The following is a 27075-nucleotide window of genomic DNA, read 5'->3' as shown; positions in this document are numbered from 1 at the left end:
AATTGTTTAAAGTACCGTAGTGTTTTTGTAGGTGATTACTAAGTTGTAAACATTTACGTGTGTGCAGATGTAAAATGTAGATAATTTGAAATGTTTGTGTTGCAGGAATAATTTGTATTTTTTGTAAAATTTATATATAGATACTTAAAATAGTCTTGCACATTTAACAAAGTAACTGATGTCATAATATTGAAAATAATTTCTAGAGATCTCTCATAGTTGGTCATGTAGAATAGACGCAGACATTGAAGAACTTTCAGATTGTAGTTTAGGAATGCTTAACTGCAACATGTAGTTTTATTAAATTAGGTGTCCAGCTAAATCTGTTCGTACTTACTAGCTGTACTATGCATAAGCGATGCAGTGTTCATTGTTGCAAATTCCCACACCAAGAAAGGATTATTCGTATGTAGCGTCTTGGAGCATAAACTGAAAATGGAGCTGCAGTGGAATCCCAATTTTCGAATGAAAGTACTATTGACTCTGTTCTTGTTAAGGGTACCAGACCAATATTGAGGTATTTTCACTCCTTGTTCACTTATAGTAAACAAAAACAGTAACGGACAGTGCCATGTGACCCCACTAGTAACACACTGGGAAGATCTTGGTTTAATGCTAGCGAACACACTAAAAATCTAGCTTCACCGTCAGGCCCTGCAAATTTACCTTCTTGTGGTACGTGCTACTTAACCATCGCCCAAATTTTAACTTAGGATTTGTAGTTCTAATAACACTATTTGATACGGTTTTGCGAATGAACCTGATTTTATACTACTACTACTACGTCTGTATGTACATGGATAAACTGGAAACTGAGGATCAAGATTGTGTAGTTCTGACTTACCCAAACAAAAATACACCCTCTTTCAAATAGAATATACATATTTCAAATGCATATATTTATTAAACTTTACGATATACGAATATGAAATTTTACACACACATTTACGAACTTCTCAAGTTCAAATTACAGTTCAAAGTTCAAATTACAGATTTTCAATGTCCTCAATCAGCGACACGAACAATATCACATCGATACTCAAATTCCTCCCATACTCGGGCAAGCATGTCCTGCTTCACTGATGTTATGGCAGTACGGATCCGGTTCTTCAACTCTTCCTGGTTCTGTGGGAGTGATGGTACATAAACGTCGTCTTTAACGAAACCCCACAGGAAGAAGTCACAGGGTGTTAATTCCGGTGGCCGTGGAGGTCAGCTGAGACATGCTAAGTCGACAGCTCATTGACGACTAATCCAACGGTTCGGTAGAGTTTTTCAGATATTAACGTACTTGGCGAGTCCAGTGAGGGGGTGCCCCGTCTTGTTGAAAAATGAAGTTGTCTTCGTGCAGCCTCGGAAACAACCAGTTTTGTAACGAGATACTGCTGACTCTTAACCGTGTTACCATTGGGCCGGGCCGTGAATGGGCCATAAACAGATGATCGGGATATTGCACAAAACACATTCTTTGGGCGAATCTCGTACATGTTCAATGACTGCATGTGGGTTCTGTAGGCCCTAAATTCGAACATTTTGTTTACCTGACCACTAACACGGAAAGTCGCTTCATCACTGGACAGGATGCGTTGTGCAAGTTTTATCATTGTCAATAGCATCCAGAATCTTGTTACAAAATTCCACACGTTTGCGTTTGTGATCAGGACGCAGAGCTTGTAACAGCTGTAACTTGTACAGCTTCATAACCAACAGACATCTTAATACACGCCAAATTGTTGTTGGCACTTGCCCGACTGGCACGACGAGTTCATTTTGAAGGACTACGTTGGAAAGCAGTTTGAAATCGTGCAACATTTTCTTCAGGAACACGACGGCGGCCAGGACTCTCCTTTACATGCACATCCTGTATCTACAAACTGTCGATGCCATCTGCAAATGTTCCACCCATTTGGAGGATTAATTTGGTACCTCGACCTGAAACGTCTTTGCACTGTAATCACGGAATTGCACTTCGCAAACTCCAGAACACAAAATTTCTGCTGCGGAGTATCCATTTTAAACATATGACGGTTACCAAGCAAAACAGAAGACAACTGACATCTAACTGCTATTAATATAAACTAGACTATGTATTAGTTTCTCCAATAGCTGAGCCGCAGCGATCGATAGTTTGGACAAAATAATTCTTCGTAATATGTATATTCTTTTTAAAACAGGGGGTACGTTCTCTGCGGCTCGTACTTCGTTTCGTGTAAATGGGCTTGCAGAAGTTGCTTTTGCTTCTCGCGTTTAGTATTGTCTTTTAGTCTTTTGTGGATATTGTGAGGAGAGAACTTCGTTAAGTGAAAATAAAGTATTTGTCATCCGTAGTTTATATAATACAATTCTTCTGATCGTTTATTGCAACTTGAAGAGCAATCTTTTTATTGGTGCATAGTTCTTTATAGATTAAGTCCTTCGTGGGCACTGAGGCTGTGTGGATCAACCAGTTTAGTTGGATTCAGCTGTCTCAATGTATAAGAACATAGTTACAGAATGTACACATGCTGTAGGTTAAGCTTATCCAGGATAGAACTTAGTTCAATGTGGCATGTTTGTGAATAAGTAATTTTAAATACAGTAAAGATTTTATGCAGTAATTCCGTAAAATCAGCTTAGGTTACGATCATTGTATTTGATCACAGAAGATTGATTGAATTTCTGTATATTGCATTGTAAACGGATATACACTTGATCATAACCTGTTGTGCAATCTTTCTCAAATACTTTTGTCCTTTCTTCATGTAGTTCTTTGAGGCCTGTTGTACTAGAGCCTTTCGAACAACTAGACGATTCAGATGGATATCCCGAAAAGAATCTTCCCAAGAAGAATCCTGACTACCTCAAAGCAAGAGAGGTGAGTATTCCATGTTGCCAACAACTGAACAGTAGTTATGACTTCGTTGCGGTACTTAAAATTTTAAGATATTGAACAAATCATTAAGGTATTAAAACAGCGAACTAAAACTAATATCTCGGGTACCACTTGTTCTAGGTTAATTTAATAAGCTCTGTCTGTCAGATTTGTGTGGGATGTAGCGGTGTCTCATGTTATTTTACTTTTCCTTCTCAGTAAAATGACTAAATTTGGAGCTAGGGTCTTTACTTAAGACAGCTTTGCATAAAGCGCATCACTCACTCACTGACGGAAACTCAATAATCCAAACGTCACTTTCATAGATTTTTTAAACATTTTTTCATAACATTTTTTTTCTTGCGTAATTGCAATATAAGCAATTTTGCGAACCGTAGTTCTTCACACCAAGTAGTATTGTTACTGTTGTACAGATAGTGTACTTAATGAAAGAACTTAAGGTCGAAATTTCAATGTAGATGTATAAAAATTCATACTCTTACTGCATTTAAGTGTATCGGAGTGAAAAGAAATGTATAAGGATTAGCGAAATCGAAGCTATTAAAATTAAATAACCATACACTTGCAATCGCAGATCCGGGGATTAGATTCCGTGGCAAAAGAACTCTTGCGATGCGTAAGTCCTCAGCCGCATATTTCATCCACCCGATCATGATCCCAAGAAGTGACGAGAGATGCGGTAAGAGGTGTAGTCAGTGGGGATATCGGGGGAAAATAGTGGGACGAGGAAGGGTTTCATACTGAACTCACGGAGTCTGCATAGTCATTCACTTGACAACATTGCCTGTTAACCATTGCTAGATAAGTTTAAGGGTGCATTTCATGAAGTTCAACACTGTAACGATCCGCAGTAATGGTTCCACCTCAAAGCAGAACGACATGGGTAACTCCATCGTGGGTCATATCAGCATCGTCTAGGAATTTTGGAAAGTCGTGAACGTCGGTCACGATCCGACCTGTGTCCTGACAGTTTGTTGTAGCAGATCCGTTTTTCATATGAAGGACAATTTTATACAGGAAACTTCACAGCTCCAGATGACGACCCGGTTAGTCGGTCAAAATTCATGTGCACCCAGGAATCAACTTCACCGTATGGAATGCACGAAGCCGCCGAATAACACTGATATGGTTGGTGTGCGCGTCACAAGTCTACAAAGGCACGAACGCATTTTCCGAGTCCTTTTCCTGGACTACTGAGCATCTCATCCAAACATGTTAGTCTGTGCCCACAAGGCTTGACTAAAGTTAATTCGCCATTCCTGTTTTTTTTTTTTTTTTTTTTTTTTTTTTTTTTTTTCTCTTTCTTTACTGCTGTACAAGATCCCAGTTTGAATTCTTAAATTACTTGCAGTTATTCGTTCTCCAAAGTCCATGTTAACTTTTCAACTCAGTCTGGGAACAGTACGTTATTGAAGTGAGTTTTGCATTGAACATCTAAGCGGGGAGTTCATTCACATCAATCTATGAAGAGATAAGTACTAGTTTATTTTCTTTTCAAAGAAATCGTGATTCACTTGAATTTTGTTTTCTTTCTAGATTGGCCCTCGATTTGCTGCACCTGGAAGCTTCGAATATGAATACGGTACTCGATGGAAGCAATTGTTTGAATTACGCAAGCAGAAAGAGGACGCTTTGGTTCGTGAAATGAAAATGGAAGAAGAAAAACTGGAAGCACAAATGGAGTACGCAAAATACGAGCATGAAACAGAAATGCTCCGAGAACGTAAGTGTGACTATTTACAATTGTTTGTATAATCCACGATTGTGATCACGTCCCATGTTAAAACAAGTTTTGAGAGGCCTCATCCCGGCGAAATTAAAATGCCGCTAATTTAGTAGCAATTATGTGATATCTTCAAATAGAAGACAATCGCAAGGTTTAACAACAGCGCCTTAGACAATATTTTACATGAGATACCGTTATCACGACTCTTATCTGCTTTAGATTTCGAGTCAATTTGAAAATCGGCATTTATTTTCGCGTTTCTAAACGGCTGAAAACGGAAAGCCACTAGCTGACTTGTTTTGTAAAATGTAAAATTAGCGGTATTGTAATTTCGCCGGGATGAGGGCCTCTTAAGTTCGGTTTAGAAGTGTGACTATATTTACTACACACTTCGAGTCCCGAGATAATCATAATTTTCCTGTTTGTATGAATTGATAACTAAAAGTGTAAGGATACATTTTATACATTAGTTTTTAATTTGCTAAGCCATAGGTGGGTGGTCGAAAGAAAGAGGTTTACGTAATAAAAAATAGAGACTGACGAGGAGAGTTGTATGTTGATATGCGGATTTTTTAAACCATTTGAAATCGAGTGGAATATGTGGATTTTGCAGCGTATATTTTCTGTTTACGTAAGAGCTCTACCTTTGCATTTTGTTCGCGAAATCAAAACATGCCTTCTATGTTCCGAATAAATTCAACTTTGCGTTACTGTACAGTTTGTTTGATGTCTCGAAAGACTTTCTCAAATGTTTCTTGTAAAACATCTGGAACTTAACACTAGATAAGGGTTAGTTAAGTAGGAACGGGAGACTAATTTAAAAAACATCCAGTATTGGCACATATAAAGGATCATCTTTTTATCAGTATCTTTCCTGCCTCAACAAAGGAATGCACTTCTTGAGAGTCCGCCATTTCAAGCGTGCAGAGTATGACGAGGACATAACAATTGATCTTCACTGCTCTTTCGCGCTGATTCCATTTCTTCATATTTTTGTTTGTAGTTAACAAGACTAAGAATGAGCAAAAAATGTGAAACTGCAAATATTTTTGAGGAATCTATGAAATGATTAAAATTCCTGAGTATGTTAAACATATCCTCTTAAAATATATGTTTTCTTTCTTTTCAGAACTCCGACAGCGGGAATTAGATCGGGAACGGCAAAAGCGTGAATGGGAGATGAAAGAGCGGCAGCACGAAGAGCAGAGGCGTCGAGATGAAGAAATGATGAGGCAACAACAAGAAGAAATGCAACTTCGAATGCATCATCAGGAAGAAGAATTGAGACGACGTCAACAAGAAAATAGCCTTTTCATGCAGGTGAGATACATTTACTAAATTTGATTTGAAGTAACATAGTGGTAATGAAACTCAAATTGCTAATTGCTACTTCGTAGTTCTGTAAAATACTGTTGCGCGTTTGAATACTTCGATACTGGTGATGGCTTCGGTCAGACTGGACATTTCTAAAAGCAGTAAGGAAAGGGGATTTAAAAAAGAAAATACGAAAGCAGATGTGTTGTGTATACGCTCAGCTACAGTATATTGTAAATATGCAAAAACTATCAAAGGTAAAGATTCTGGACAGAATATTTTCACGGTGATGTAACACACGACTAAAATTTGTAACTGTATGAATTCGAGTTGTGTGCGGGAAGAATTAGGATTGGGAATTAAATTTCTGGGCATCATCAGTTTTTTGAAGCCTGTAACGTATGAAAGATGATGTCCCTTGGCGATCACATACCCGGGTGAAGATGAAGGAAGGAATGCGGTAGGAAGCAACCTTGTTTTAGATACCATCCCGGAATTGGCCTGATTGAAGAAAATTGATGAACCTCTCAGGATGGCTGGCCTGATAAAGCTGTTAAACCGAGTGCACCGGGAACGAAGCTACTATGCTACGCGGGGCCACTTCACTGGAAGTGACAAAACAGGGAAATACTGTATAGATAGCTTAGGAATAATGGGTCCCGAAGCTGGTGAACTGAACATTTAGGTCTGGTCCAAAAGTGTATCGCAATGATACAGCAGACATCCAATACATGTCTGCAAATTAGGTACACTTAAATAAAACGAAAGGTAGCTTTCAGAGGAAATTCTTTTGCAGTCTCAACTTCATGTACTAACTACAACGGCAGATAAACTAAACTTCCTACTGAACCTCGGGAAGAAAAATGATTACAGTACACAAACGGTTACATCAGGTTGAAAACTTCGTTCGAAACTGACAGTACGAAAACAAGAGGATACTAAGAAATTTGTAATTCCTTTATTTCATTCAATTGTAAGGAGAACTATAAAGTTTTCAGGCAATGTAATTTTAATAATGCCTTTGAAGATTATAGAAGATAAGCTTAAAGTTACAGAAGTTTGTCCAGAAAACATCTGGATTTCGTATGTCGACGAAATTTTGTGCAACTATCAAGACATTCCTATGTACAACAAAGGAACGCACATTAAACTGAAAGTACAATGTTCACTATATAAGTGGTTGGAAGAGCATAGTTGTAAACTCCATCTAGTCACCAGCCACAAAATATACGCAATAATTTAGAATTTGTATAATGCGAAAACCTGCACTGGGAAGCTATATTAGTACTTAATTCCCATTCTTTCTATCCGTGGTAATGAGTCCTCACCAAGTTCAAGTGTGTAATCATCGAAGTTTAACGTACAATTAACGTAGATTGAAGATTGTAAGAGCATCTTCACAAAGTGCCTATTAGTAGTGAGGAAGGTGCTAATAAGCACGAAAATTTCATAGAACTTTTGTTTTCAGAGTCCAGATTTTTGACTGCATCAGTGTTCACCGTACATTCGAAATAATGAAAGATAATGTAAAAGCAAGATGAGTTGCACGTGAGTTATTTATATCGGGGAGGAAGTGTCAGTAGACTAACAATACTTGAAAAATTAAGTTGCAGAAAATGAGAGTAAGTTTACAATTTAAACATGCGTAATTTCATATCCTTAGTCAGATGTAGCTTTTGTCGATCCTGCCCCTTCTGAGTTTTTTTTCCCGATCTTGGCGTCTTCTCTCACCAAAATTCAGGTTTCCTATGTAATGTATTAGGAGGGTACATGGTACTTAACTGGAAATGGATTTTCTTATCTAAGACATGCATTAATGTTTATTATTGATTTTTCCAGGCTCATCAACTTAGCAGCTTACTCGATCAACAGGAACAGGCAATGCGTCAGACCCCAGGAGATTACGATTCACCTTTGGCTGGGGAAGGAGCAATTCGTGATTATGATAGTGGTATGTATATTACTTGAGTGCTGCGTTCCTCGGTACTTCATATATGTATTTATACTCTTGGTTTCTCTTATCCGGTGAGCTCAAATTTGACAATATTAAATACGCAGATCTATTCAAAGTAATATTTAAAGTGCATAGGACTAATAATGAGGAAAACTAAAAAAGTTACTATAGCAATTGTCTGTAGTTATGAACGAGTCTCATTTAAATAACGAGCACAAGCCCAGTGTATTCAGAAAACTTGGATGAATTTTGAAACCGAGAAAGATAATACAGAACATTATAACATGAAAGTTTACATTATACATCACTGGATATTACGTCGTTTGTCAGATCTGACAAATGGGCGGGTCAGGTTGCTTGTGGGGAATGAACCTTGCTAGGATTTGTCTGATTCCAATTGGAGAACTTTTGGGTAAGGGACTGTAAGCTTTGAAAAAATGTAAGATGAATTAAACTAGGTCCTCGAGCGATTAGATTGTTGTCACAGAACGATAGGCTATACATTTCTTTTGCTTGTGTAAAGATCAGCAACAATTTAATTAAGTTACTAAATTTTGTGATGTAATACTTAATAGAGATCTTAATATAGATAAGTGTTAAAGATTTTTTCCGCGAGATGTATTGTCAAGCTTAGGTTTTATTTCAGGTAAATCTACTAAAACTATTTTAATCTCAAATGTTATTGCGATCATGTCGTATAAACAGGAAAATACCCTTTTCCAGTGACCTTTGAGCTATAAACTTAGTTCAAGAAAAAATGGCATACAGGAATGGTCCAGACGAATGGTCTGTAAGCACGTCAGTGGTTTATATTAATTGTGGGGTTGGCAGAACATGTATTTTAAAATAAATAAATCTGGAAAAGTGCAATTTTGTGTAATGGTAACACAAAAGTGAAAAGATATGTTTTCAAGTTGTCTTATGATTGTCTTAATTTGGTCAGAGGTAATCTTAAAAAAATTATCATTGTAAATTTCTATTCTGACCAAAAGTTGTAGTATGATACCATCATGTAGATAATATAGCAAAAGTCTCAGAAAAAGTTTCTTAATTGCGGAGATACATAGCCTCAAACAATGCAAATTCTGCTTACGTCACGGCAACAGAAACAAGTTGTTTTGGGGTGACATATATCGGTTCTCCTATTGAGCAATATTGAAAGCGTTAGGAAATACTTTCATATTGCTGTTCCTTATTGTAACTTAAAATTTAGTGGCACACTGGCAAAATAAGTAAAATACTTATATGTATTTTATAATATATATGTGTTAAGACCTCCCAGTTCAAAATGCACTAGAAATCATCTGTAATGTTCTGTCATTACAAATATTTGATACATATGAGCACGATTGTTTTATTAGACTTGTGTTTGTAGTCTAATAATCTAATTACAGCAGTTCAGATTAAAAATTACGCACAGACTGCGAATATCAAAACTATCATTTTATAACTACAAATATTGTCTATTTTGAAAACTTCTCTTAATGCTTTGCAAGTTCGTGTTCTGTTGGCGTCTGTAAGTTTTTCCCACTCTTAATTTACGTACTGAAAACTTGCCTTCATACATGTAAATGTAGTGAGTCTTCATGCTGTTGTGCTGCTGTTACAAATGTCACTTTGCGCCAAAAACCTCTTAATGCCTTTTATAATACTCGTATCCCACTACATTGTTCCTACTATTTACTCTTAGTAGCAATTGATCACTAAGTTTCTTATTTTAATGCTATATAGAGTACTTAGTTTTACTATATTTTCACAAAAGAAATGCTTTCGTGGTCACCGTGGTGGTTTGATAGTGACGAAAGCTGTAACAAAGAGGCAGGTAGACATTTAGCCTGCCGAAAAAGCATCATACGAGCATGCTTGAAAATCCTAGAAACCAGTTCTTAAAACTAGGCACCATAATACAAAATATATATTTGGGCCTCATATTTTAGTTTCAAATTATCTAGGCACCAGATTCGTATTTGCAGTCGCCATTGGCGCCCATAAGTTTTCGGGCCTGAACAAGCGTAATAGTAGAAATTCATTGTGTTATTAGTTTGAAACTAAAGCTTTTTCTCTTCAACCTCAAAATAGTGTTCCGAGAATACGAATGTTTTTACTCGGAGGGTGAATGATTTATGGTGGTACACTTCCAAAAAGATTAGATTGTAAAAGTTTCGTTAGTGAGTTTGGTACGTTTTCTGAGAGGGAGAAAGTGAGTGAATGTGTGTTCGAAGAGTTCATCCCATTTGTTTCGTTAGTATACATTCATTTCACTTGTATTATTTCAATCACTGGAACAGAATAGTGTGTATATTACTCATGACCTATTATGAACGTTTATCATGTAGCATGTTGGATCGCTCAGCACTGGTTCGAGGGGTTCCTAGTTTGAATCCAGCCCTTTGTACCAATTCTTTTAATCACATTTATGAATAGTCTGTCTTAACCTACAGAGCATAAATGTGGGACGTGAAACTACCTATTTCATTTAATTTTCAGTAAAGTCACTTCACTGATTTATCAATACTGCTATCATGCTTCTGTTGACTTAAATGCTAACGTGTTCAAAGTGCTTCGGTCGATCTGTAAAATGTTCACATGGACTAATATATAGTTGGCTAAAGAAAACTATAGTAAGCGCGCAAATATTGTGTAGTTTTTGATATCAGCACTAGATAATTCAGAAAACTCATGGGTATAACATTCGTTTAAATTTGTGCTTCCTGGTATTGAATTCAGTAGTTTAATTATTTTTACTTGGAAAATATTTTGACGTGGGTAAATTTCTGAGCTGCTTCCCCCTTGAACGCATTCCTGTTGAATCTACTGACTTCCATACCAGGAATTAGCACTGTCACGTCGCCATGCGTTTATATACTCATTTTTTTTTTTTTTTCTTAAGAATGAATGAAATTCGCTTTGTAAGGTCCGTTGGTGACCCAAAGCAATGTCCATTTACGTAAAGATACTAAATAAAATTACTATCACAATGCCTTAATGTACCTATACTTGTACCATACGTTATAACTTTTTAAAAGAACTGCTAAACGTGCATTAGTACGTATGTTCATGGACATTGTACTGCTAAGGAAGGTAACACTAGTTATAGGTTTACCTGTTTTAGTGAATTTAGTGCATTGACTTTTATTACCAATTAATACATCGATAATAATACTTGTAGAATCTTGCAAATTAGTGCATTATAATTTTGGCCTTAGATATTAAAGTACATTCAAATAATTGAATATTGCCAACGTCGTTGACGCTTGAGAAACTTGTATCTTTCCCTAAGCAGTTTCCTTACTGAGCAACGCAGGCAATTTCCCCCGAACTGACAGATTACGTACAAACATGCGGTCGTTGTGAGAGCACGAATGATGGACCCAAATTCAATTGCGAATTTCTGCTAATAATAAACGCGTGAGCAAAACTAAGGTTTTTCCGTAATCAAGCTCTTCTAAAATATTTTATAGCGCAATAATAATCAGTGGAGAGTTCAATTAGGTACACATGTCCAAAATTACTGTCGCATGTCTATAACTGTCTTCTTGTAAGAATATACAGTGAAACCTGTCTATGTTGGCCACCATCGGTTCCATCGAAAAGTGGCCAACTTACAGAAAATAAGTGTGATTGTATATTTGTAGAATAGGATTTCTAGTATTACTTGATTGTAAAATTTTAATAAGCAGTGGCACGACAGCTACGTATAAATAATGTATATAGAGTAATCATAAAAATATACAGTACTAGAAAATATTACTATAGTATGCAAGAGCGCCGATTTCTCTGTAAATTTGGGGGGGGGGGGGCATTCAGATGCAGAAGGTATATATATGAAGATTTTGTCAAATTGCACTCAAATTATATCAAATATTGTATACTCATAAATCAAATAGGGGCCACATGAGCTTTGGGGGCCCGGGCCCCCTCGGTCCCCCCAGGATCGGCGCTCTTGATAGTATGTTTAATATATATGCATACCTTTCTCTTCCTGAAAACTAGACTGGTACATTGGATTATTCGGATTGAAAACACAATAACACAAACAACCATGAAATAGAAGTGTGTACACGCAGTTTATTAAAATTGATATTATAGCACACTGAATGATTTAGATTGAAAACAAGAATAGCTAAGTTATAAACTGAGAAATTCATATGCAATTTGACTTCTTTTCAGTTGTTACTGAATGGTGGTTCATTCTAGACATATTTGCTTTATTCTTTTTTGCAGATATGCACATTCTAATATTGTAGTTAACTACCTCTTGTTAATGAGCTAGAAGTGTTTCCCCTCGGAGCAAAAGATGTTTTGAGAAAATCTTGAGGGAATTCATATCTCAAAACCTCTGCTACCTTTTGACATGCAGTCAGGTGCCAATAAATGACAATTGAGCTTTAACTTTGAGAATTTTCCGGAATTACTAACTCTTCCCACTGATGAAAGGAGCCGATATAGCTAATGGTTTTACCAAAACAGACAGGGTAAACAAATACGTACAACCATTTCCTGAATCCCTGTCCGTGCTTTTTCTTCACATCTTCCTTCACCACCCTTTTATGAGGGTAGTGTTCTGGCCATTGATCTCCAAGAACAAATCGTGCGAATCTATGCTTCTTCGTGTCCAGTCACAAATACAGAACATCTGCCTCTCATATGGGAATTCGAAAGAGTTAAGAAAAATAACAAAACTATTTTTCGTGGCCAAGATACGCAGGTAAATTTATCATTATAATCATAGGGTAAACATTGCTTCAGTGTGGCCAACTTATAGAGTAGTAACGAGTATCTTATGGAAAAATGCAGGTTCAAGACGAACTAGGCCAAGATAAGCAGGTTGCCAAGTTGACAGGTTTCACTGTAATTTAATAATTTTCCAGGGTGCTTTTATTATTGATACTAAGTGTATAATCGGGAAAGGTATATTTGTGGTAATTTTCATAGGAAAAGAATTATAAATACGAAAATTGAAATGACTAAAGGAAAATGTTGTTAAATAGACAAGAAAGTTTGTTTCGTTTTATTCTTATTTACTGCTCTTTTGATATGAAATTTTCCACATACATATCTTTGCCGATTGTATACATACTAACATTGTAAGAAATACTGGGCGAATTCGTTATCAAATTATATTCTCACAACATATTTATAGATATGCGACAATAATTTTGGACATGTGTACATAAAGATTATAAAAACGGTCTGTACGGTACTTTACGTATTATGTCAATGCTGAACATTACGATAGGGGGAAAAAATCATAATAAATTTAACGTACGTTGACTACGTTGATATATCGTGGAATCTTCAGCTTCAAAGTTAATCGTTATGTGAGGCAAAGTAAGTTACATAAATTAAAAGCTCAAATCTTTGAACTCTACTGATAGACACATGCACAGTCGGCTTTTGCAGACCTGAAATTTACGCGCATGAAAGTGTCATAATGAATTATTTCCTACATTTCTGTTTAAAGCGTGTTTTAGAGAACTGTCTCCTGTAAGTTACTTTTATACATTGTATCCTGTTCCTTTTCTAGTTCTACCTGCATAATGTAATTTCACTTTCAACCTTTTAGTCACTAAGGCTGACTGCTACAGCTGACTATTGAATTCTAAAAAGTTTTTCAGGTCAAGTGTTTTTTTTTTTTTTTTTTTTTTTTTGCCAGGTAAGATAGCTAATTAGTGAAAATAGTTTTATATTAGAGAATTCTTTTCAAGTTTTGAAGGTGAGTACAATGATATATTGATACGAAAGAAATTGGAAGGATGGGGTATGGTACTTTTGAGGGTTCCTAAGTTTACATATATATGGCGCATTTCAAAAGAAAGGGCCGATATTTTATTATAAGTGACTGGCAATAGTGAACCGATCAGGCTTGCGCAGTAACATCACTTGGTCCAATTCGCTATCAAACAACCATAGTTTCACCTGTCATCTGTTTGTTTTCGTGTGGACTGGAGCGTGTTAAAATGGCTGCGAGCATACACAATACCGCCAGGTGCGAGGTCCGCTCTGTGATTAGATTTCTTCATGCCGAAGGACAGTGCTGCTGAAATTCAGAGAAAATTGTGTGCAGTGTACGGCGGCAATGTAATGAGTGAAGAAAGGTACGGCAATGGTGTCGTGCATTCAAAGAAGGTCGTACAAATATTCACGACGAAGAGAAGAGTGGAAGACCAAGCATTCAGACTGACGACTTGGGGCAGCGAGTGAATGAAAAAGTTAAAGAAAATCGTCGCTTCACCATTACCGCTCTACACATCGAATTTCCAGAGGTTTCACCAACAACATTGCACCTAAAAAAGTGGCTTTCATCTTAGATTTGAAGAACGTGATGAATTGAAAACGGCAGTGTTTAAGTGGCTGAACTCCCAGGCGGCGAACTTCTATGCAGAGGGTATAAAAAAAACTTGTGCCAGGGTACAGAAAGTGCTTGGAAAATAATGGTGAGTATGTTGAAAAATAAAGTGGATATGTACTTTTTTTATCCAATAAAACAATGTTGCTAAACTTACGTACCTGTTTCCAATTAAATATCGGCCCTTTCTTTTGAGATGCGCCTCGTGTATGTGTATGTATATATATATATATATATATATATATATATATATATATATATATATATATATATATATATATATATATATATATATATATATATATATATATATATATATATATATATAAATAAATGAGCAAGGGTTAAGTAATTAGTTGTAGCCTGTTCGTTTTCGATGTAATAAGTGTATAGCTAAATTTATAAAAAGGTAGTCAAAATGTAATGTTAGCAATTCTTTCACGTTAGAAACTAAAAGTACGGGTATATTTTTCAATCTGTGAAAACCAGTTTTTATGTATTTCTAAACTACTTTGTACATATTTTTTCCCTCTCGACTGAGAAGTGAAGTAAAATGATTTCGCCTAGTCTTACAGTACAGTATTATGATGTAAAGAAAAGTTCATGTGCAAGACTTGTAATTTGACACACATTAAAATCGGATTCTGCTGTCTTAGATTAATTTGCAGGAGTTTATCAGACAGTAAAACATGTGCAAAAGTCAGTTATTTTTCCAAATCGGACAAGTTTTTACATACAAAATTGTATACAGAATTACTTACAAGCCTAACTTACACTAGTTTTAAGTAAATAAATCTGTTTCTTTATAACTGATTTTATTCTTACACTGATGCATTTTGTTTCACTGTACTGAATTACCCTACCCTGTAAATTAGACTGCAATCAACCTTCGTTTACTTGTAATTTAAGCGCTAGGTGTGTTAGTTTTTCTTGTCCAAGTGTTTGAATGCAGTAACTAAGTATAGGTATTGGAGATGTGGAATGAGCTTGACTCAGCTGCGAAGGGAATCAGCTCATTTACACTCTGAAGGACCTTTGTTTTGTAGTTGCTTCTATTTATCAGCATTTGTGTGTACCAGAAGAGCAGTAACTGATTCGAAGATGTAATGAATTGTCATCGCTTCTATTGAAGTTTTTACCTCACACGAAATAAGTTTCTTAGAATAGGTTGGATATTTTAGTTACATTTTCACTTCTTTTGTCATTGTACAATTTCCCTCTCAGAACTTGCTTTCACAATATACAGTATCCGCTTGAGTCTACCTTACTGCTAAGCTAATCCGACTAATAGCGTATAGTACGAAAACCTTTCTCAATACAATATCCTCTTGAATCCTACCTTACTGCTAAGTCATTCCGTTGACATCTGGTACGGACACAGATCACTTCAAATAGTTTTTCAAACCGTACGAATTGTTGGCTTCTTCACTGTTCATAATCCGGGATTGCATCAGATACAGATTGTAGTTCGATTCGAATGGTTAAATAACACCCATGGGCACAATGTATGGGTAGTATTTGGAGAGAAGCAAGCTACTTCAGATTATAGCAATCTTTCGGTGTCAAGTAGCATTGTCAAGGAAACCACTTTCCGATTTTAATCTTCATTTTGGCATTAAAACCACTCTTTCATTAATGCAGCAGTCATACAAGCATTTTTGTTGCTGCATCATACTACAGAGGGGTTTAGTTTTATTTTTCACTCACGTAGGTTTCCCATCTTCTCCAATTACAAAGAATCTTTCATTTCATGTAGGAGTATTCCTACATGTCCACAGAAAGATTATTTTGCCCACAGAACACCTTCAAATTTTATTTTGGTAATGTAAAATAACTTTCGTCAGCACCATAAAAATTGATTCCCTACATCTAAAAAAATCTGACCCAGTGTAAGCTAACTACTAAAAGCTCTCACAAGTATGTCAACACACTTGCCTTGAAACTTCATACCTCTTGTTGCTTGGTGACTAGGAACCATAAATGCTCCTCTCTGTATAAAAGATAAGTAAAATGTGATGATTTCCTCATAATTTGGTTTCATCTTCAACAAAATGTTAGCTTCTATTAGTATATGAATGCCAGTTTCCAAAGTCTAACTCACTCGCGTATAAATAAAAAGGAGAGAATCTCAGGAAAGGAATCTTGTACAAAATTCGCACGGGAAGCACTATCAATTACGCAACACAATATAAAAGGTTGATCGGTTTATCCCAAAATTTAAAATTTACATCGTCAAAATTTACTTACTCTATGAAAAACTTCATTATCATTTGGCCTCTGTCGGATCAGTAACATTGCTGGCCCTCCCTCAGGCTAAGCGGTTAGTGTACAAGTTTTTGGCGAGAAAGGACCAGGTTAGATTTCCTGCGAAAGGTCATATGGTTTGGATCCCACTTTAAGCTGTAGGTCTACAGCTCATGGAATTTTAACCGAATCCAAACAGTCATAATTTCTTGATGGGGGGGCTTTCTCTACATTGGTGGTGATAAAGCTCTGTACATCTCTTGGAAGGTGTCATGGTACGTAATTGCCAAAATTACCATTATTCGTGAGATAAATGTGTAGGCCTCATCGACTGGTAACAATTGTCCATTTTGACCTTGATAAATCTCTCTCGTTGAATTCACGGCAATTTCTTACATTCAGCAGTGGCACGGAAGTTATAACCTGGCCCTTATGTACCAGGCCACGACTGGGATGAATGATGTGGTTGATAGTGGATTGCGTAAGATTTCTGAACATGGTGTGGTAAATTCTCCTGGCCTGGCAGTCGACAAATTTTACGAAATAGCTGAGGCGACACTTTCAGTGGTAACGGAGTGACCTTTTGTTGGTGAATGTTTGTGTGTAGGCCTGTGGCCACTATATTACTAGCTTGTCACTCCAAGGGATAAACTACTTTTCCGACTATTCGGCTGTACGAAAAATGTGCGTGGAAAAGAACCGTTCGCAATAACTGGTCACTTCTGGCTGCATTTCACTATCACCAGTGATACTCTGCAAGCTGAGGCACCACACAGATAATGACGTTGGTTTTGTTTCAGGCGAAAGTATACAGGTAACAGCGACGTCGGATATAAACCGATCAACCTTCTGTACGTCGTGTGCGTGAAAAGAATTAACACTACTACATTTAAACTGCAGTTTGAACAAAAGAATACCTGAAGGTTGACTTGTAGGAAGTTGTTCATGTCCACTACTCATCACGACATAATAAATTTATTGGCTCATCGATACTCATAGTCAAAGCACAGTACACTAACACTTAAACCATACAGTTTTTAATTACTGTATGACGTGAAGCCCCGTATTGCATGAAGACTCGCCATCTTTTTCAAAGGAAGACTTCATCATTCAAGAACTCAGTTGGTTCTTGTGATTTTTGATAACTCGCATAAATCACCGTAGCTAAATGAACCCTATGTAATATTTTCAGAATGTTTTACACAAGTGTATTGAGAAGTGTGGGGATAGCTATAGGGTAACTATACACTCGTTTTGGCATAAGTGTAATTCAGACGAAGAAAGTCATTCATCAGGATTTATTTTTTTTTCCAAATCTCGACAGTCAAGTCAGTATATTTTTTTCACAGAAAGCTAGCTAGCTTTTATGATTCTTGTTTGCGAGTTCAGGAGGAGCCTCGTACTTCGTAAGCGTGTTATAATTTTCAACTGTACGTAAACCAGCAAATTTTTATTTCTATAATCTAGCAGTTAGAAAATTTGAGCAGCCTAATGATACTCAGTTCTTTGAGGCACTTCTTGGTCTTCGACTTGTGGATGAGGCATTGTGACCTTCCCTCGCCTTCCAAAACATTTCACGAAACTCTGTACTACATTGAGCGTCACGCAGTAAAATATATATTATCTTGATTATTTTGACAATTTTATGTGCTACATTTTTCTCATTTTTTACCTGTGCTTGCCCCAAGTAGCTTTATTTTTTTGAATTCTTAGAGGTTCAAAATACATAAGAATGTCCTATGTTAGGAAAGTTGGAGAGTTTCACACAATATTTCCACATCACTATAATAGTAATTTATTGGAAATATAGGACATATGCTTCTAGCATAAGTAAATTTGTGATTGGTTCTGATTTATTAAACTAATATTTGTATTAATTCTACTTTTATTCTTTTTTATGTATGTAGGAGCTGGATTGGGAGCAGGAAGTTTGCCACCGGTAATGTATTGAATTTTCACAAGCTCATTTTTAGCAAATAGTTTATGTGCATTGGTAATGTTTCGTTGCTTGACCTTTTTTAAAATATAACGGGAACTGGATTTTGTGATTCAGGTTATTTCGTAGTTTACAACTCCTTGACAACTAGCATTTTGCTCACTGATTGGACGATTGGTATGTAATAAGGGAATAACTTGTCTCGACTGTCATATTAAGTTAACATGCAGAATTATTTTTAAATTTTCATTTCAGTAATTTTCAAACAAATTGTTCTAATTCAGTGCTTGCAAAGGGGATTTTGTGGGGAAAACATTACAACCATGTAGAAATTGCTTAGTTCGTTAAGAAAAGCTGATACAAGCCCTTAGGTTTATTTGGAATTAAGAAATGGAAATCTTAACGAGTAACTGTTTATAAATTTGAATAATTTATTGCTTTAATAGCGTGATTTTACATACAAAAGCAATTTCTTGATTTCCATTGACAGCTTGCTGGAATAGGATGAACTTTGGCACAGCAGTGTATGCTGTGGTACTCAAGTTTAAGGATTATTCGGAATCTGAATAATACTTAACTCTACATTAATATGGTTTAACCCCTTCTCTATTCGGAACCTTACCTTAAATCATAAGAATTTTGGGCACAAGATGTAAATAGTGAATTTCAGTGGTTAAAAGTACGGTTTTAATATTAGTGTCAAAGACCTTCCGTACTTATCCTAGAATTAAAAATTGTTACACAAACTTAATTACTGATACACAGTGTATAAAAAAGAATATCGGAGTTATCTTCCTTATAAAATTGGCTCAACATGAAATGGAAGTGTTAAAAATCAACCACATTATATTCCATACAGAAGAGCACCTATTGCACATATCCAGCAAGTAATCCTTATACTAGGCTGTTATCGGCATCTCTGGAATAAATGCAGCAACTTGAAGCGTCTCCAGTCTTAAGAAGACTTTCTAATGGTGACATAAAATCGGCCTTTTAAATAGGAAAAGTCACATACTAGTTGAGGAAGACTTTGAAGCCTTAGCGTAGCTTTGAGCTGTTCGCGATATTTTGAGCTTACTCCCGTTATTTCTCTTGACTCGGGAGTTACGCCCCTCCTAGTGTTGTTGGATATACCAGTTCCAAATATATTTGAATGCTTACTGAACTGTAACAATCTAAATTGCATTTCGCATGTCATTTTGAACAAAATGACGCTTCTCCGCCCCGCGGCGTGAGGAAGCTTATTTTGTTTTCACAGCTGCACTTCACATCTGGAGACTATAGGCCACTGGTTGCTTACATGGTTACATGAACTACTTACAATTCCGATATTCTTTTGTATACATCATGTATATTGATCTCTTGATTAGTGGAATGAATTACGACTATTTGTGCTCTGGGAATATAATTCTTTTCATTTTCAAGAAGTACTATTTGGAAAAGAGAAAAAATCAAGAAACCATATTAATTTCCGAAGCTGTATTACAATCTGACTTCATAAGAACTGAAGATTTAAATGCCACCTTGTTTGTACAACCTTCGTAATATCTAAAATGTTAGTTACTGCATTTTTAACACTTGAATCACATGATTTGTGAATTTGAGCGTTGATTGTGAGCAATAGTTGTGAAATGCTACCAATGAGAACCTTTCAACAGGCCTGTCTACTCATTGGGCATCTACTTTATGGAATTTACCTCAGCCAGCATTTTTACGTTTTCAGACAGCAAACATATCTAATAGAAATTACCAATAAGTCAGTTGCATTTTTTAAAGGAAAAGAATTGACGAACAAAACTTTTTTTTTTTGTCTCCGGAGCGCAACTAAATAAAAAGACAAAAAAATCTATAGTAGATAGTATAATGGTTGCCGATCTTGTGATAATATATACTTTGATATGTCCTAATTGAAGAAGATTTTTCCAATACAGACATGTAGAAAGTATCTTCGCATGAAGAAGCTCTCCGACAAAGCCAGTAATACCTATACTCGTTGAATAATGTGATCTCTCAAACCTCTCAATTTTCTACTATAGTCTTAATAAGCCTTGTTGAGGTGAATGTCATAAACACTGAATGTACTTCGTGACTCGGGTTCATTTCCGTTGGGAAAAGCAGAAAAATTTAACAATCCTTCACTTCCATTAATCGTAAGCCTCGTTTACTGTAAAGAGCATAACCATGGAACGTTGAATTATTTTACCCTTTCTTTCGAGAGTTTCATGATCTTTGAAGGCAGGGAAATAGAAGTTATGAAATTACAAACAAACAATGACCCTGTGTTACATCCTTAACACCTGAGATCAAATTGCTTACGCTAAACTTGTCCATAGTTAGTAAAACTTGTGTGTCTATTTTCTTACAGCTTGAAAAATTTGCTTGTATCAATAATACGACCATATTCCTTCTAACAAATTTGATACATACAGAATAGGAAAAGCGTATTCAGTTAAAATTGGTTGGAATGATATGCGGATCATCTGATCGTTTAGATCTATACAAAAATGTGGTACTTCTCCGCTTCATGAATTGTCATTCAAGACTTAAGTATTTATTTTATCTATTAAAGTTCTCGTATTTTCTCCAGTTATGAGCAGAATCATAGTTGAATGAAAGTACAGAGAATTCGCCCATTCTAAAGATCAGTATATTTTTGAAGACTGTTGAATTTTTTTTTCTTTAGCCATTGTGCATTTTTTGAGAAGCAAATATGTAAATAAACTTACGCTGTTCTGAAAACGTATCAAACGAATAGGATGGTGGCATTTTCAAAACGTTAGATGCTTCCAGCTTTGTCATAAAATTTTAAAATTTTGATAAATTCAAACTCCGAAATGGATTTATGTATATTGTTTCAGGTGCTTGTTTTTAATGTACGTTTATCTCCGCGTCCTTTATCGAATTTATTACGATAAAGTTTATCTATATAATATAAACAATTTAGTATAAACCACTGCATGTGCCAGGTAGATTTCAGTGCCTTTTTACCACAATATGTACCTAATGAACTGTGCACGTATTAGTTGTCACTAGAATTGCTTTAACGTAATATATTTCAGATATGTACATGATATGTGCAAAGTAATAATTGAGTTTTTTAAATTTATATTTTGATATTTTCAGTTTAAAATGGCGATTCAATTCGTCACTAATTCGTGAGTCTTAATTGTTTTTTGGACACAGATAAGTAAACATACAAAAGGGGAGATACATACGTAGAAAAGAATGCTAATGTAGTGCGTAATGTGCATTATGATGGAACTGTTCGAAATTTTCTAGAATTCTCTGAAGTTGGAAATGAATTTGTGATACTTTCACATTAAAAATCCATAATTTGGACCAGGGCGGGAAATTTCTGGCCATCTGCTTAGGAATTCGCGGATTTAGAATAGCAGTCACTCGGATCTCGCTACAGGTCTGAGTCCTGAAATTTAATTTCGTGATCTACGAAACATATGTAATCATTCTTTAGGTTACAGAATCTGTACAATTGCCTTTAATATATTAAAACATTCAAATGTTTTATATTCAAAAGTTAATACCACGTCCGACAAAGTGAGAAAAGAATTGCAGAATTTAAGTGTGCATATATGTAGACTGCGTTGGGGGAAACAGTATATCAAAAATTGTCCAAAATGAGAAGTCAAAATTGGAGATTGTGTTATGCACCACCTCCGGTCAAGTTGATATAAATAAATTCTAAACGTGAGTTGAATAATCGCATCTTGGTACTGTTAGTATAAGCGATACATAATTATGTTTGGGAGAATAAAAACTCGACTTCTGGAAACGTGATTTTGTGACTTACACTGTTTCTCTCGCGCAGTCTAGATACGTATGTGATTTATCTAAACTGACATTGGGTACATTCGTACATATACCCAATATAAAATTTCAATGTTTTCTGGAATCTTGTTGCTTAGATGGTTCTTAAACATACTTTTTTATGTTTTTATGTGGCCGGAAATACAAGTAGACCAAATCCAAATTTCACGTTAATTTCGTAAACAAGTCCTAAAGTTCAATCCACAAGTAGGAAAGCTTCTACATATTAGCCCTTCCATCTTCAGTTTCACAGGCAGTTGTGGTAGGTTATGAAGCTAATTTGGAAAATAGATTGGTAGTTGGTCTAGTTGTAATTTTGTACCACTCAAATTGAATGTGGTTAGTGATAAGTTTTATTGGTAACACTTCGGAACAGAATATTCCGTGAGTGAAACAACTCTAGATTATCATAAATTGATCTGAAGCATTATTTTTAAAGTTCGGGAAACACGAGAATTTCGAATGGAATGAATTTGATACAGGCTGCTTGTTCAGTTTTAGCCAGAGTTGGTACATGTTGCATGGAAGTATATTGGAGCGTTGTTAATAAGTACTCTTATTCCTGTTAATCAATGAATTATGATCTAAGCATGCGTTTTCTCGACGTTAGAGTGGTATAAGAAAGTTGTTTGGATTTGTAGCTATAATAAAAGGGGATCAATACCAGATTAGTTTCCAGAACTAAAAACATGTACAGTAATCTGAACGTAAATTGTTGGCTACAAATTGCACGCTATCATTGCTGTTAAGCTATAATATTGATTTTTTTTTAAAAAAATAGTTTTGCTTAGTAAGGATATTAATGATCGTGAAGTTCTCCGTACAACACTCCGAAGGATTTGTAAAGTGTAAACTTCAGGATAAGGGGGTCATATTTCGAATGTTGATTTATACGATTGAGTCGCCCGCAAATAATGCTGTTGGACAGCGCGAAGAAAAGGTACTTCGTACTCAAAAGACAAACCGTATTATTGGCTCATTGCAAAGATGGTCAGAAATAAATTGTTTTAAGTTAGCTGTTGTTACTGAATGTTCTGGATGATACTTTTTGAAGTACATACATCGATAACTGATCTTACAAAAATTTACGTCCAAGTTCGCTTTGTTTAGTTTTAAAAAACACGGTGAAGTGTGATACGTATATTATGCATTCTGTTAAACATTACAAATAATTTTTGCACGATTAAATTTAATTACAAAGTAGAAGCATTATAGTACGCATATTTGTTAGCAACTTTAATTTTCTACAAACGTTGTAAAAAGATCGCGTTAAGATTAATAATAGACAAAACGTACTACTCTTGTGCCTTAAGTCAGTATATTGCACGTTATGTACAAAATCATGTGCTGCAATTGCTATCATAAGTTAAGGAGTTAAGTTAAATAACTTTTATGGAGGATATTTTTGTTTTATTGGCCCCTAATATAAGTGATCGAGGATTAAATCATGGAAGCGTGTATTTTGTATTTTCATTCTTCGCCGTGCTCTTTCGGTTAAACATGGAAAGGTTTTCGTTGATAAATTATATAAATCAGGCATTGCAGAAGTACTTAAATATTGCAATCCTTTGGAAACTTCGTAATTTCTTCAGATATTCCGTAACACGTTCAGAACAAAACATTTCAGTTAATAGCCGGTTTATTCGAGATACCACTATCACTTTCTCTTCTAACTTGACTATCAGGTAACTCTCCATACATATTAACAGGAATTGAAAATCCAGCTATTTGTTCTAAATGTAAGAATGTCATGGTATGTGTTGCACTCATACAAGTAGCTGAGTAAGCTTATTTATGTATATTTAAGATACTATACCTGGGACATATACAGTAAGCAACAAAATTTCTACCTGTTAATTTTCTCAATTCAGTGCGAATACGAATTCTAAAGGCAGTAGAATACAAAACCTTAAATGATTTTCATTGATGTATTAGAAAATTTGTCAGTATATGTAGTTTGTTCGCTCGGTAGTACGTTGAGGTAACTAAATTTGTTGCTGACTGTATAGAAGTCTCTGATTTAAAATTTCTTCTTGGTAAAATCTTGAAAAAGATTTTGTTGAACTGTATTTAGTTCTTTCGGATGTTGCTAAGAGTCTATGCAAGAAAAAATATGTCGTTAAGGATTAAGAAGGGAATGCCAGCGTAGGACCTTCGTCCTAGTTTTCCTAAAAGCAGCTATAAAATAAACTGGCCATTATGGAGGCATTTATTTGTATCATGGTAGTTTTCGTGGTTTTTTCCTAATGGAAGTGTTCAGAAATTTTAATGAATGATTCTGGCTGATGTGTGAAACACGATAAGGCTAAGTTCAACTAGTCTTGCTCATTAAATTGCCGCAATTGATGGTTCAGTATTTACGAGAATTTCCATGCCTAAATGTACGGTTTGTGGTTCCATCCGGGAGAACAATGCAGTGCCTCATCGGGTCCCACTGTGATGTTCGACGTGAAGTAATGCAAAGATAAACCTAAATCATTGCGATTTATATAGTTCGTAATATTAGTGTAGGAAACAAATTTTTTTGCACATATTATGAAGATGATAATATCCAACAGTTCAAAATTACTTGGAGCGTTTTAATTCGGCGTGTTGTTTCAAGAGAAGGTTACTGCATAAAATTTAAATGTTTGATTACACAGTGCGTTTGTGTGCAGAATCATTTGTCTATATGTATGTTATATACCGGATTTAAAATTATAATATAATATATATAAATAGGATATTAAAATATACCAATGAAGTTCGCAAATTTTTCGCTTACCCATGTCTGTGTAAAAAGGCATTGCCTCGAACTTCTTATAGGGGAAACTCAATTGCAAATTTGTCGGAAACTGTACACAACACAATGTAACTGACTAGTGTGAAACCTCCGATGGCATATAAAGATCTGAAAATGGGTTTAATCTCAGACTTGCAGTTTTAAGATAGAAACAAGAGTATTTTATATACAGCAAGTCGGGCATATGAAATTCTCTACATGGCTACGTAGTTCATAAGGATATTTCTTGCAGATATCTATCCTGTTAGACACAGGATTCCGTCAGTAGCGTCGGAAGCACGTTAGTGTAACTTTAACATATTCGGAATTCACTACTGATGAAATTATTTTTTTACACCGCAATTTTACATAAATTTGAAGTCTAAAGGACAGTTGGAATTTTCATTATAGCAAATGTGTGTTGAGGCGGTCGACATAAGTTGTAGAACCTATGATAGGTTATAGTTGTGCTATTGCGTTATTGCGAACAAATGAGAAACAGATAAGTTTCTTTAAAATCCAAAGCTTCAGTAGTATATAAAATCTGTCGTGAAACAAGTTAGAAATTTGTAGTAATTTTAATTTTTTTTTTCCGTAGAGTATCCTGATCTTTTAACGAATTTAAGCTCTGGTTCGCGTATTAATAACTTTCATAGCGTTCTAAATAACTTATGTATAGTTTAACTATCTTAAATTATGTTCGTGGAAATAGGTCGGTTGTATGTTCATAATTTGTGAAGAAGCTTCAAATAACGAACATAATAAAAACTAGCGGAGGAGACCCTTGGACATTCTGTCTCCGAACAATTGATGATAATACACAATGTTTCGTTATTTGTGTTCGGTGCTAGCTGTCATTCAGCCTACGTAAGTAATGCATATATCGGCGTAATTACTGTCAGTATTTGCGTAAATTCAGCATTAACATAGTAGTAGTCGGCTACTGTTAAACATAAATAGGCTGATTCGTTGTATTTCATAAAATGTGCCAGTACGTTCAATGTTTGTGCTTTTTAATATTTGAATTCCTCACGCCTTATTAACAAAGGTTTTATTTAAATTAAAAATATAGTGGTTTCAGGGATGATACCCAAGTAATGTATTGTATGTGAAATACAGGTTAGTAATTTGTTATAACACTGAATCTCATCAGTTTCCCCTTGCATCATTTTAACAGGAAAATTTTCCCGTTTTTTCTTTCTATGTATTTTTGATGCTGCTGGAATCTGGGTGCGCACATGCATCTTCTTCGGTCCATGGTGAATTCTTCAACAATATGAATATTTAATTTTCATGATCTCATAATTTCATTTTGTGAAGGATCCAAAATCCTTTATGGATGCATACGACCGTGGACAAGGTCGTTATGACCAGGGAGCTGGCGGTTTGGGAGGAAGAGGTGACATGAGGGGTGTGGGAATGGAAGATATTTCCGATGCTGGCGGCAGAGGAAATATGGGAGGGGGTCCTCGTGGGCGCTGGGGACAAAGTGAAAGGAGACAAGATGACTATCCATCGAAGAGGAGGAGATATTAAAGGTGCAGAAATGGAACTCATTTAATGTGGATGTCAGATGAAGTTCGTGGGAAATAAGGACGTACTTTTCCTAGAGAACACAGCAGTGTTGATGCATAGAACGATTTTTGTTTTCTATTTTGTGAAGCCGGTAATGCTGAAGATATTCCACTTTTAAAGCACATTGTTCATTTAAGCTGTTTTATAGGATTTTGACTATTCAATGTTTAGATTTGTGCGGATGTTAAACACAGTATTAGTATACTGTGAACGTAATTTTTATTGTATGGAATTCCATGGACATTTGATGGTATTAAATATATATATATGCATCTCATAAATAGTAACAAATTAAAGTGTATTCCAATATATCAAAATTTTAATAAATGTCGTAAATACATATAGATGGTGGTAATTTTTTTTGCAACCCTGTTATCAGGAAATTTGATCTTAACTCAGGTTAAGTTATGGTTTCACAATCTTTAGATAGGAGACAGTCCTACATGTAGGTAGAGGATACCATCTGTCAGTTAGCATACAAACTTAAAGAAGAAAGTTCTTACTTGAAACTGATCAGTG

The 27075-nt window shown here is 35.5% G+C and overlaps 1 protein-coding gene across 3 annotated transcripts in view; it reads left to right on the top strand.

Annotated features, from left to right (window-relative positions):
* Positions 1-27075, top strand: part of LOC145661609 (protein no-on-transient A-like) — a 188528-nt gene that overhangs the window by 33764 nt on the left and 127689 nt on the right. For 2 of the 3 annotated variants that reach the window (XM_081726934.1, XM_081726937.1), the window contains exons 6-10: positions 2746-2854; positions 4409-4595; positions 5728-5918; positions 7752-7863; positions 18367-18398. In XM_081726934.1, coding sequence (XP_081583060.1) covers positions 2746-2854; positions 4409-4595; positions 5728-5918; positions 7752-7863; positions 18367-18398 — 631 coding nt within the window. Of the gene's footprint in view, positions 1-2745; positions 2855-4408; positions 4596-5727; positions 5919-7751; positions 7864-18366; positions 18399-26301; positions 26901-27075 lie in introns of those variants that run through there. The other variant, XM_081726932.1, reaches the window with a different exon arrangement.

This window comes from Thermobia domestica, chromosome 1, assembly GCF_964235325.1.
Source record: "Thermobia domestica chromosome 1, izTheDome1.hap1.1, whole genome shotgun sequence".
Classification (NCBI taxonomy): Eukaryota; Metazoa; Arthropoda; class Insecta; order Zygentoma; family Lepismatidae; genus Thermobia; species Thermobia domestica.
Note: the sequence above shows the minus strand (reverse complement) of the source record. Positions and strands in the feature narration are given on the sequence as shown.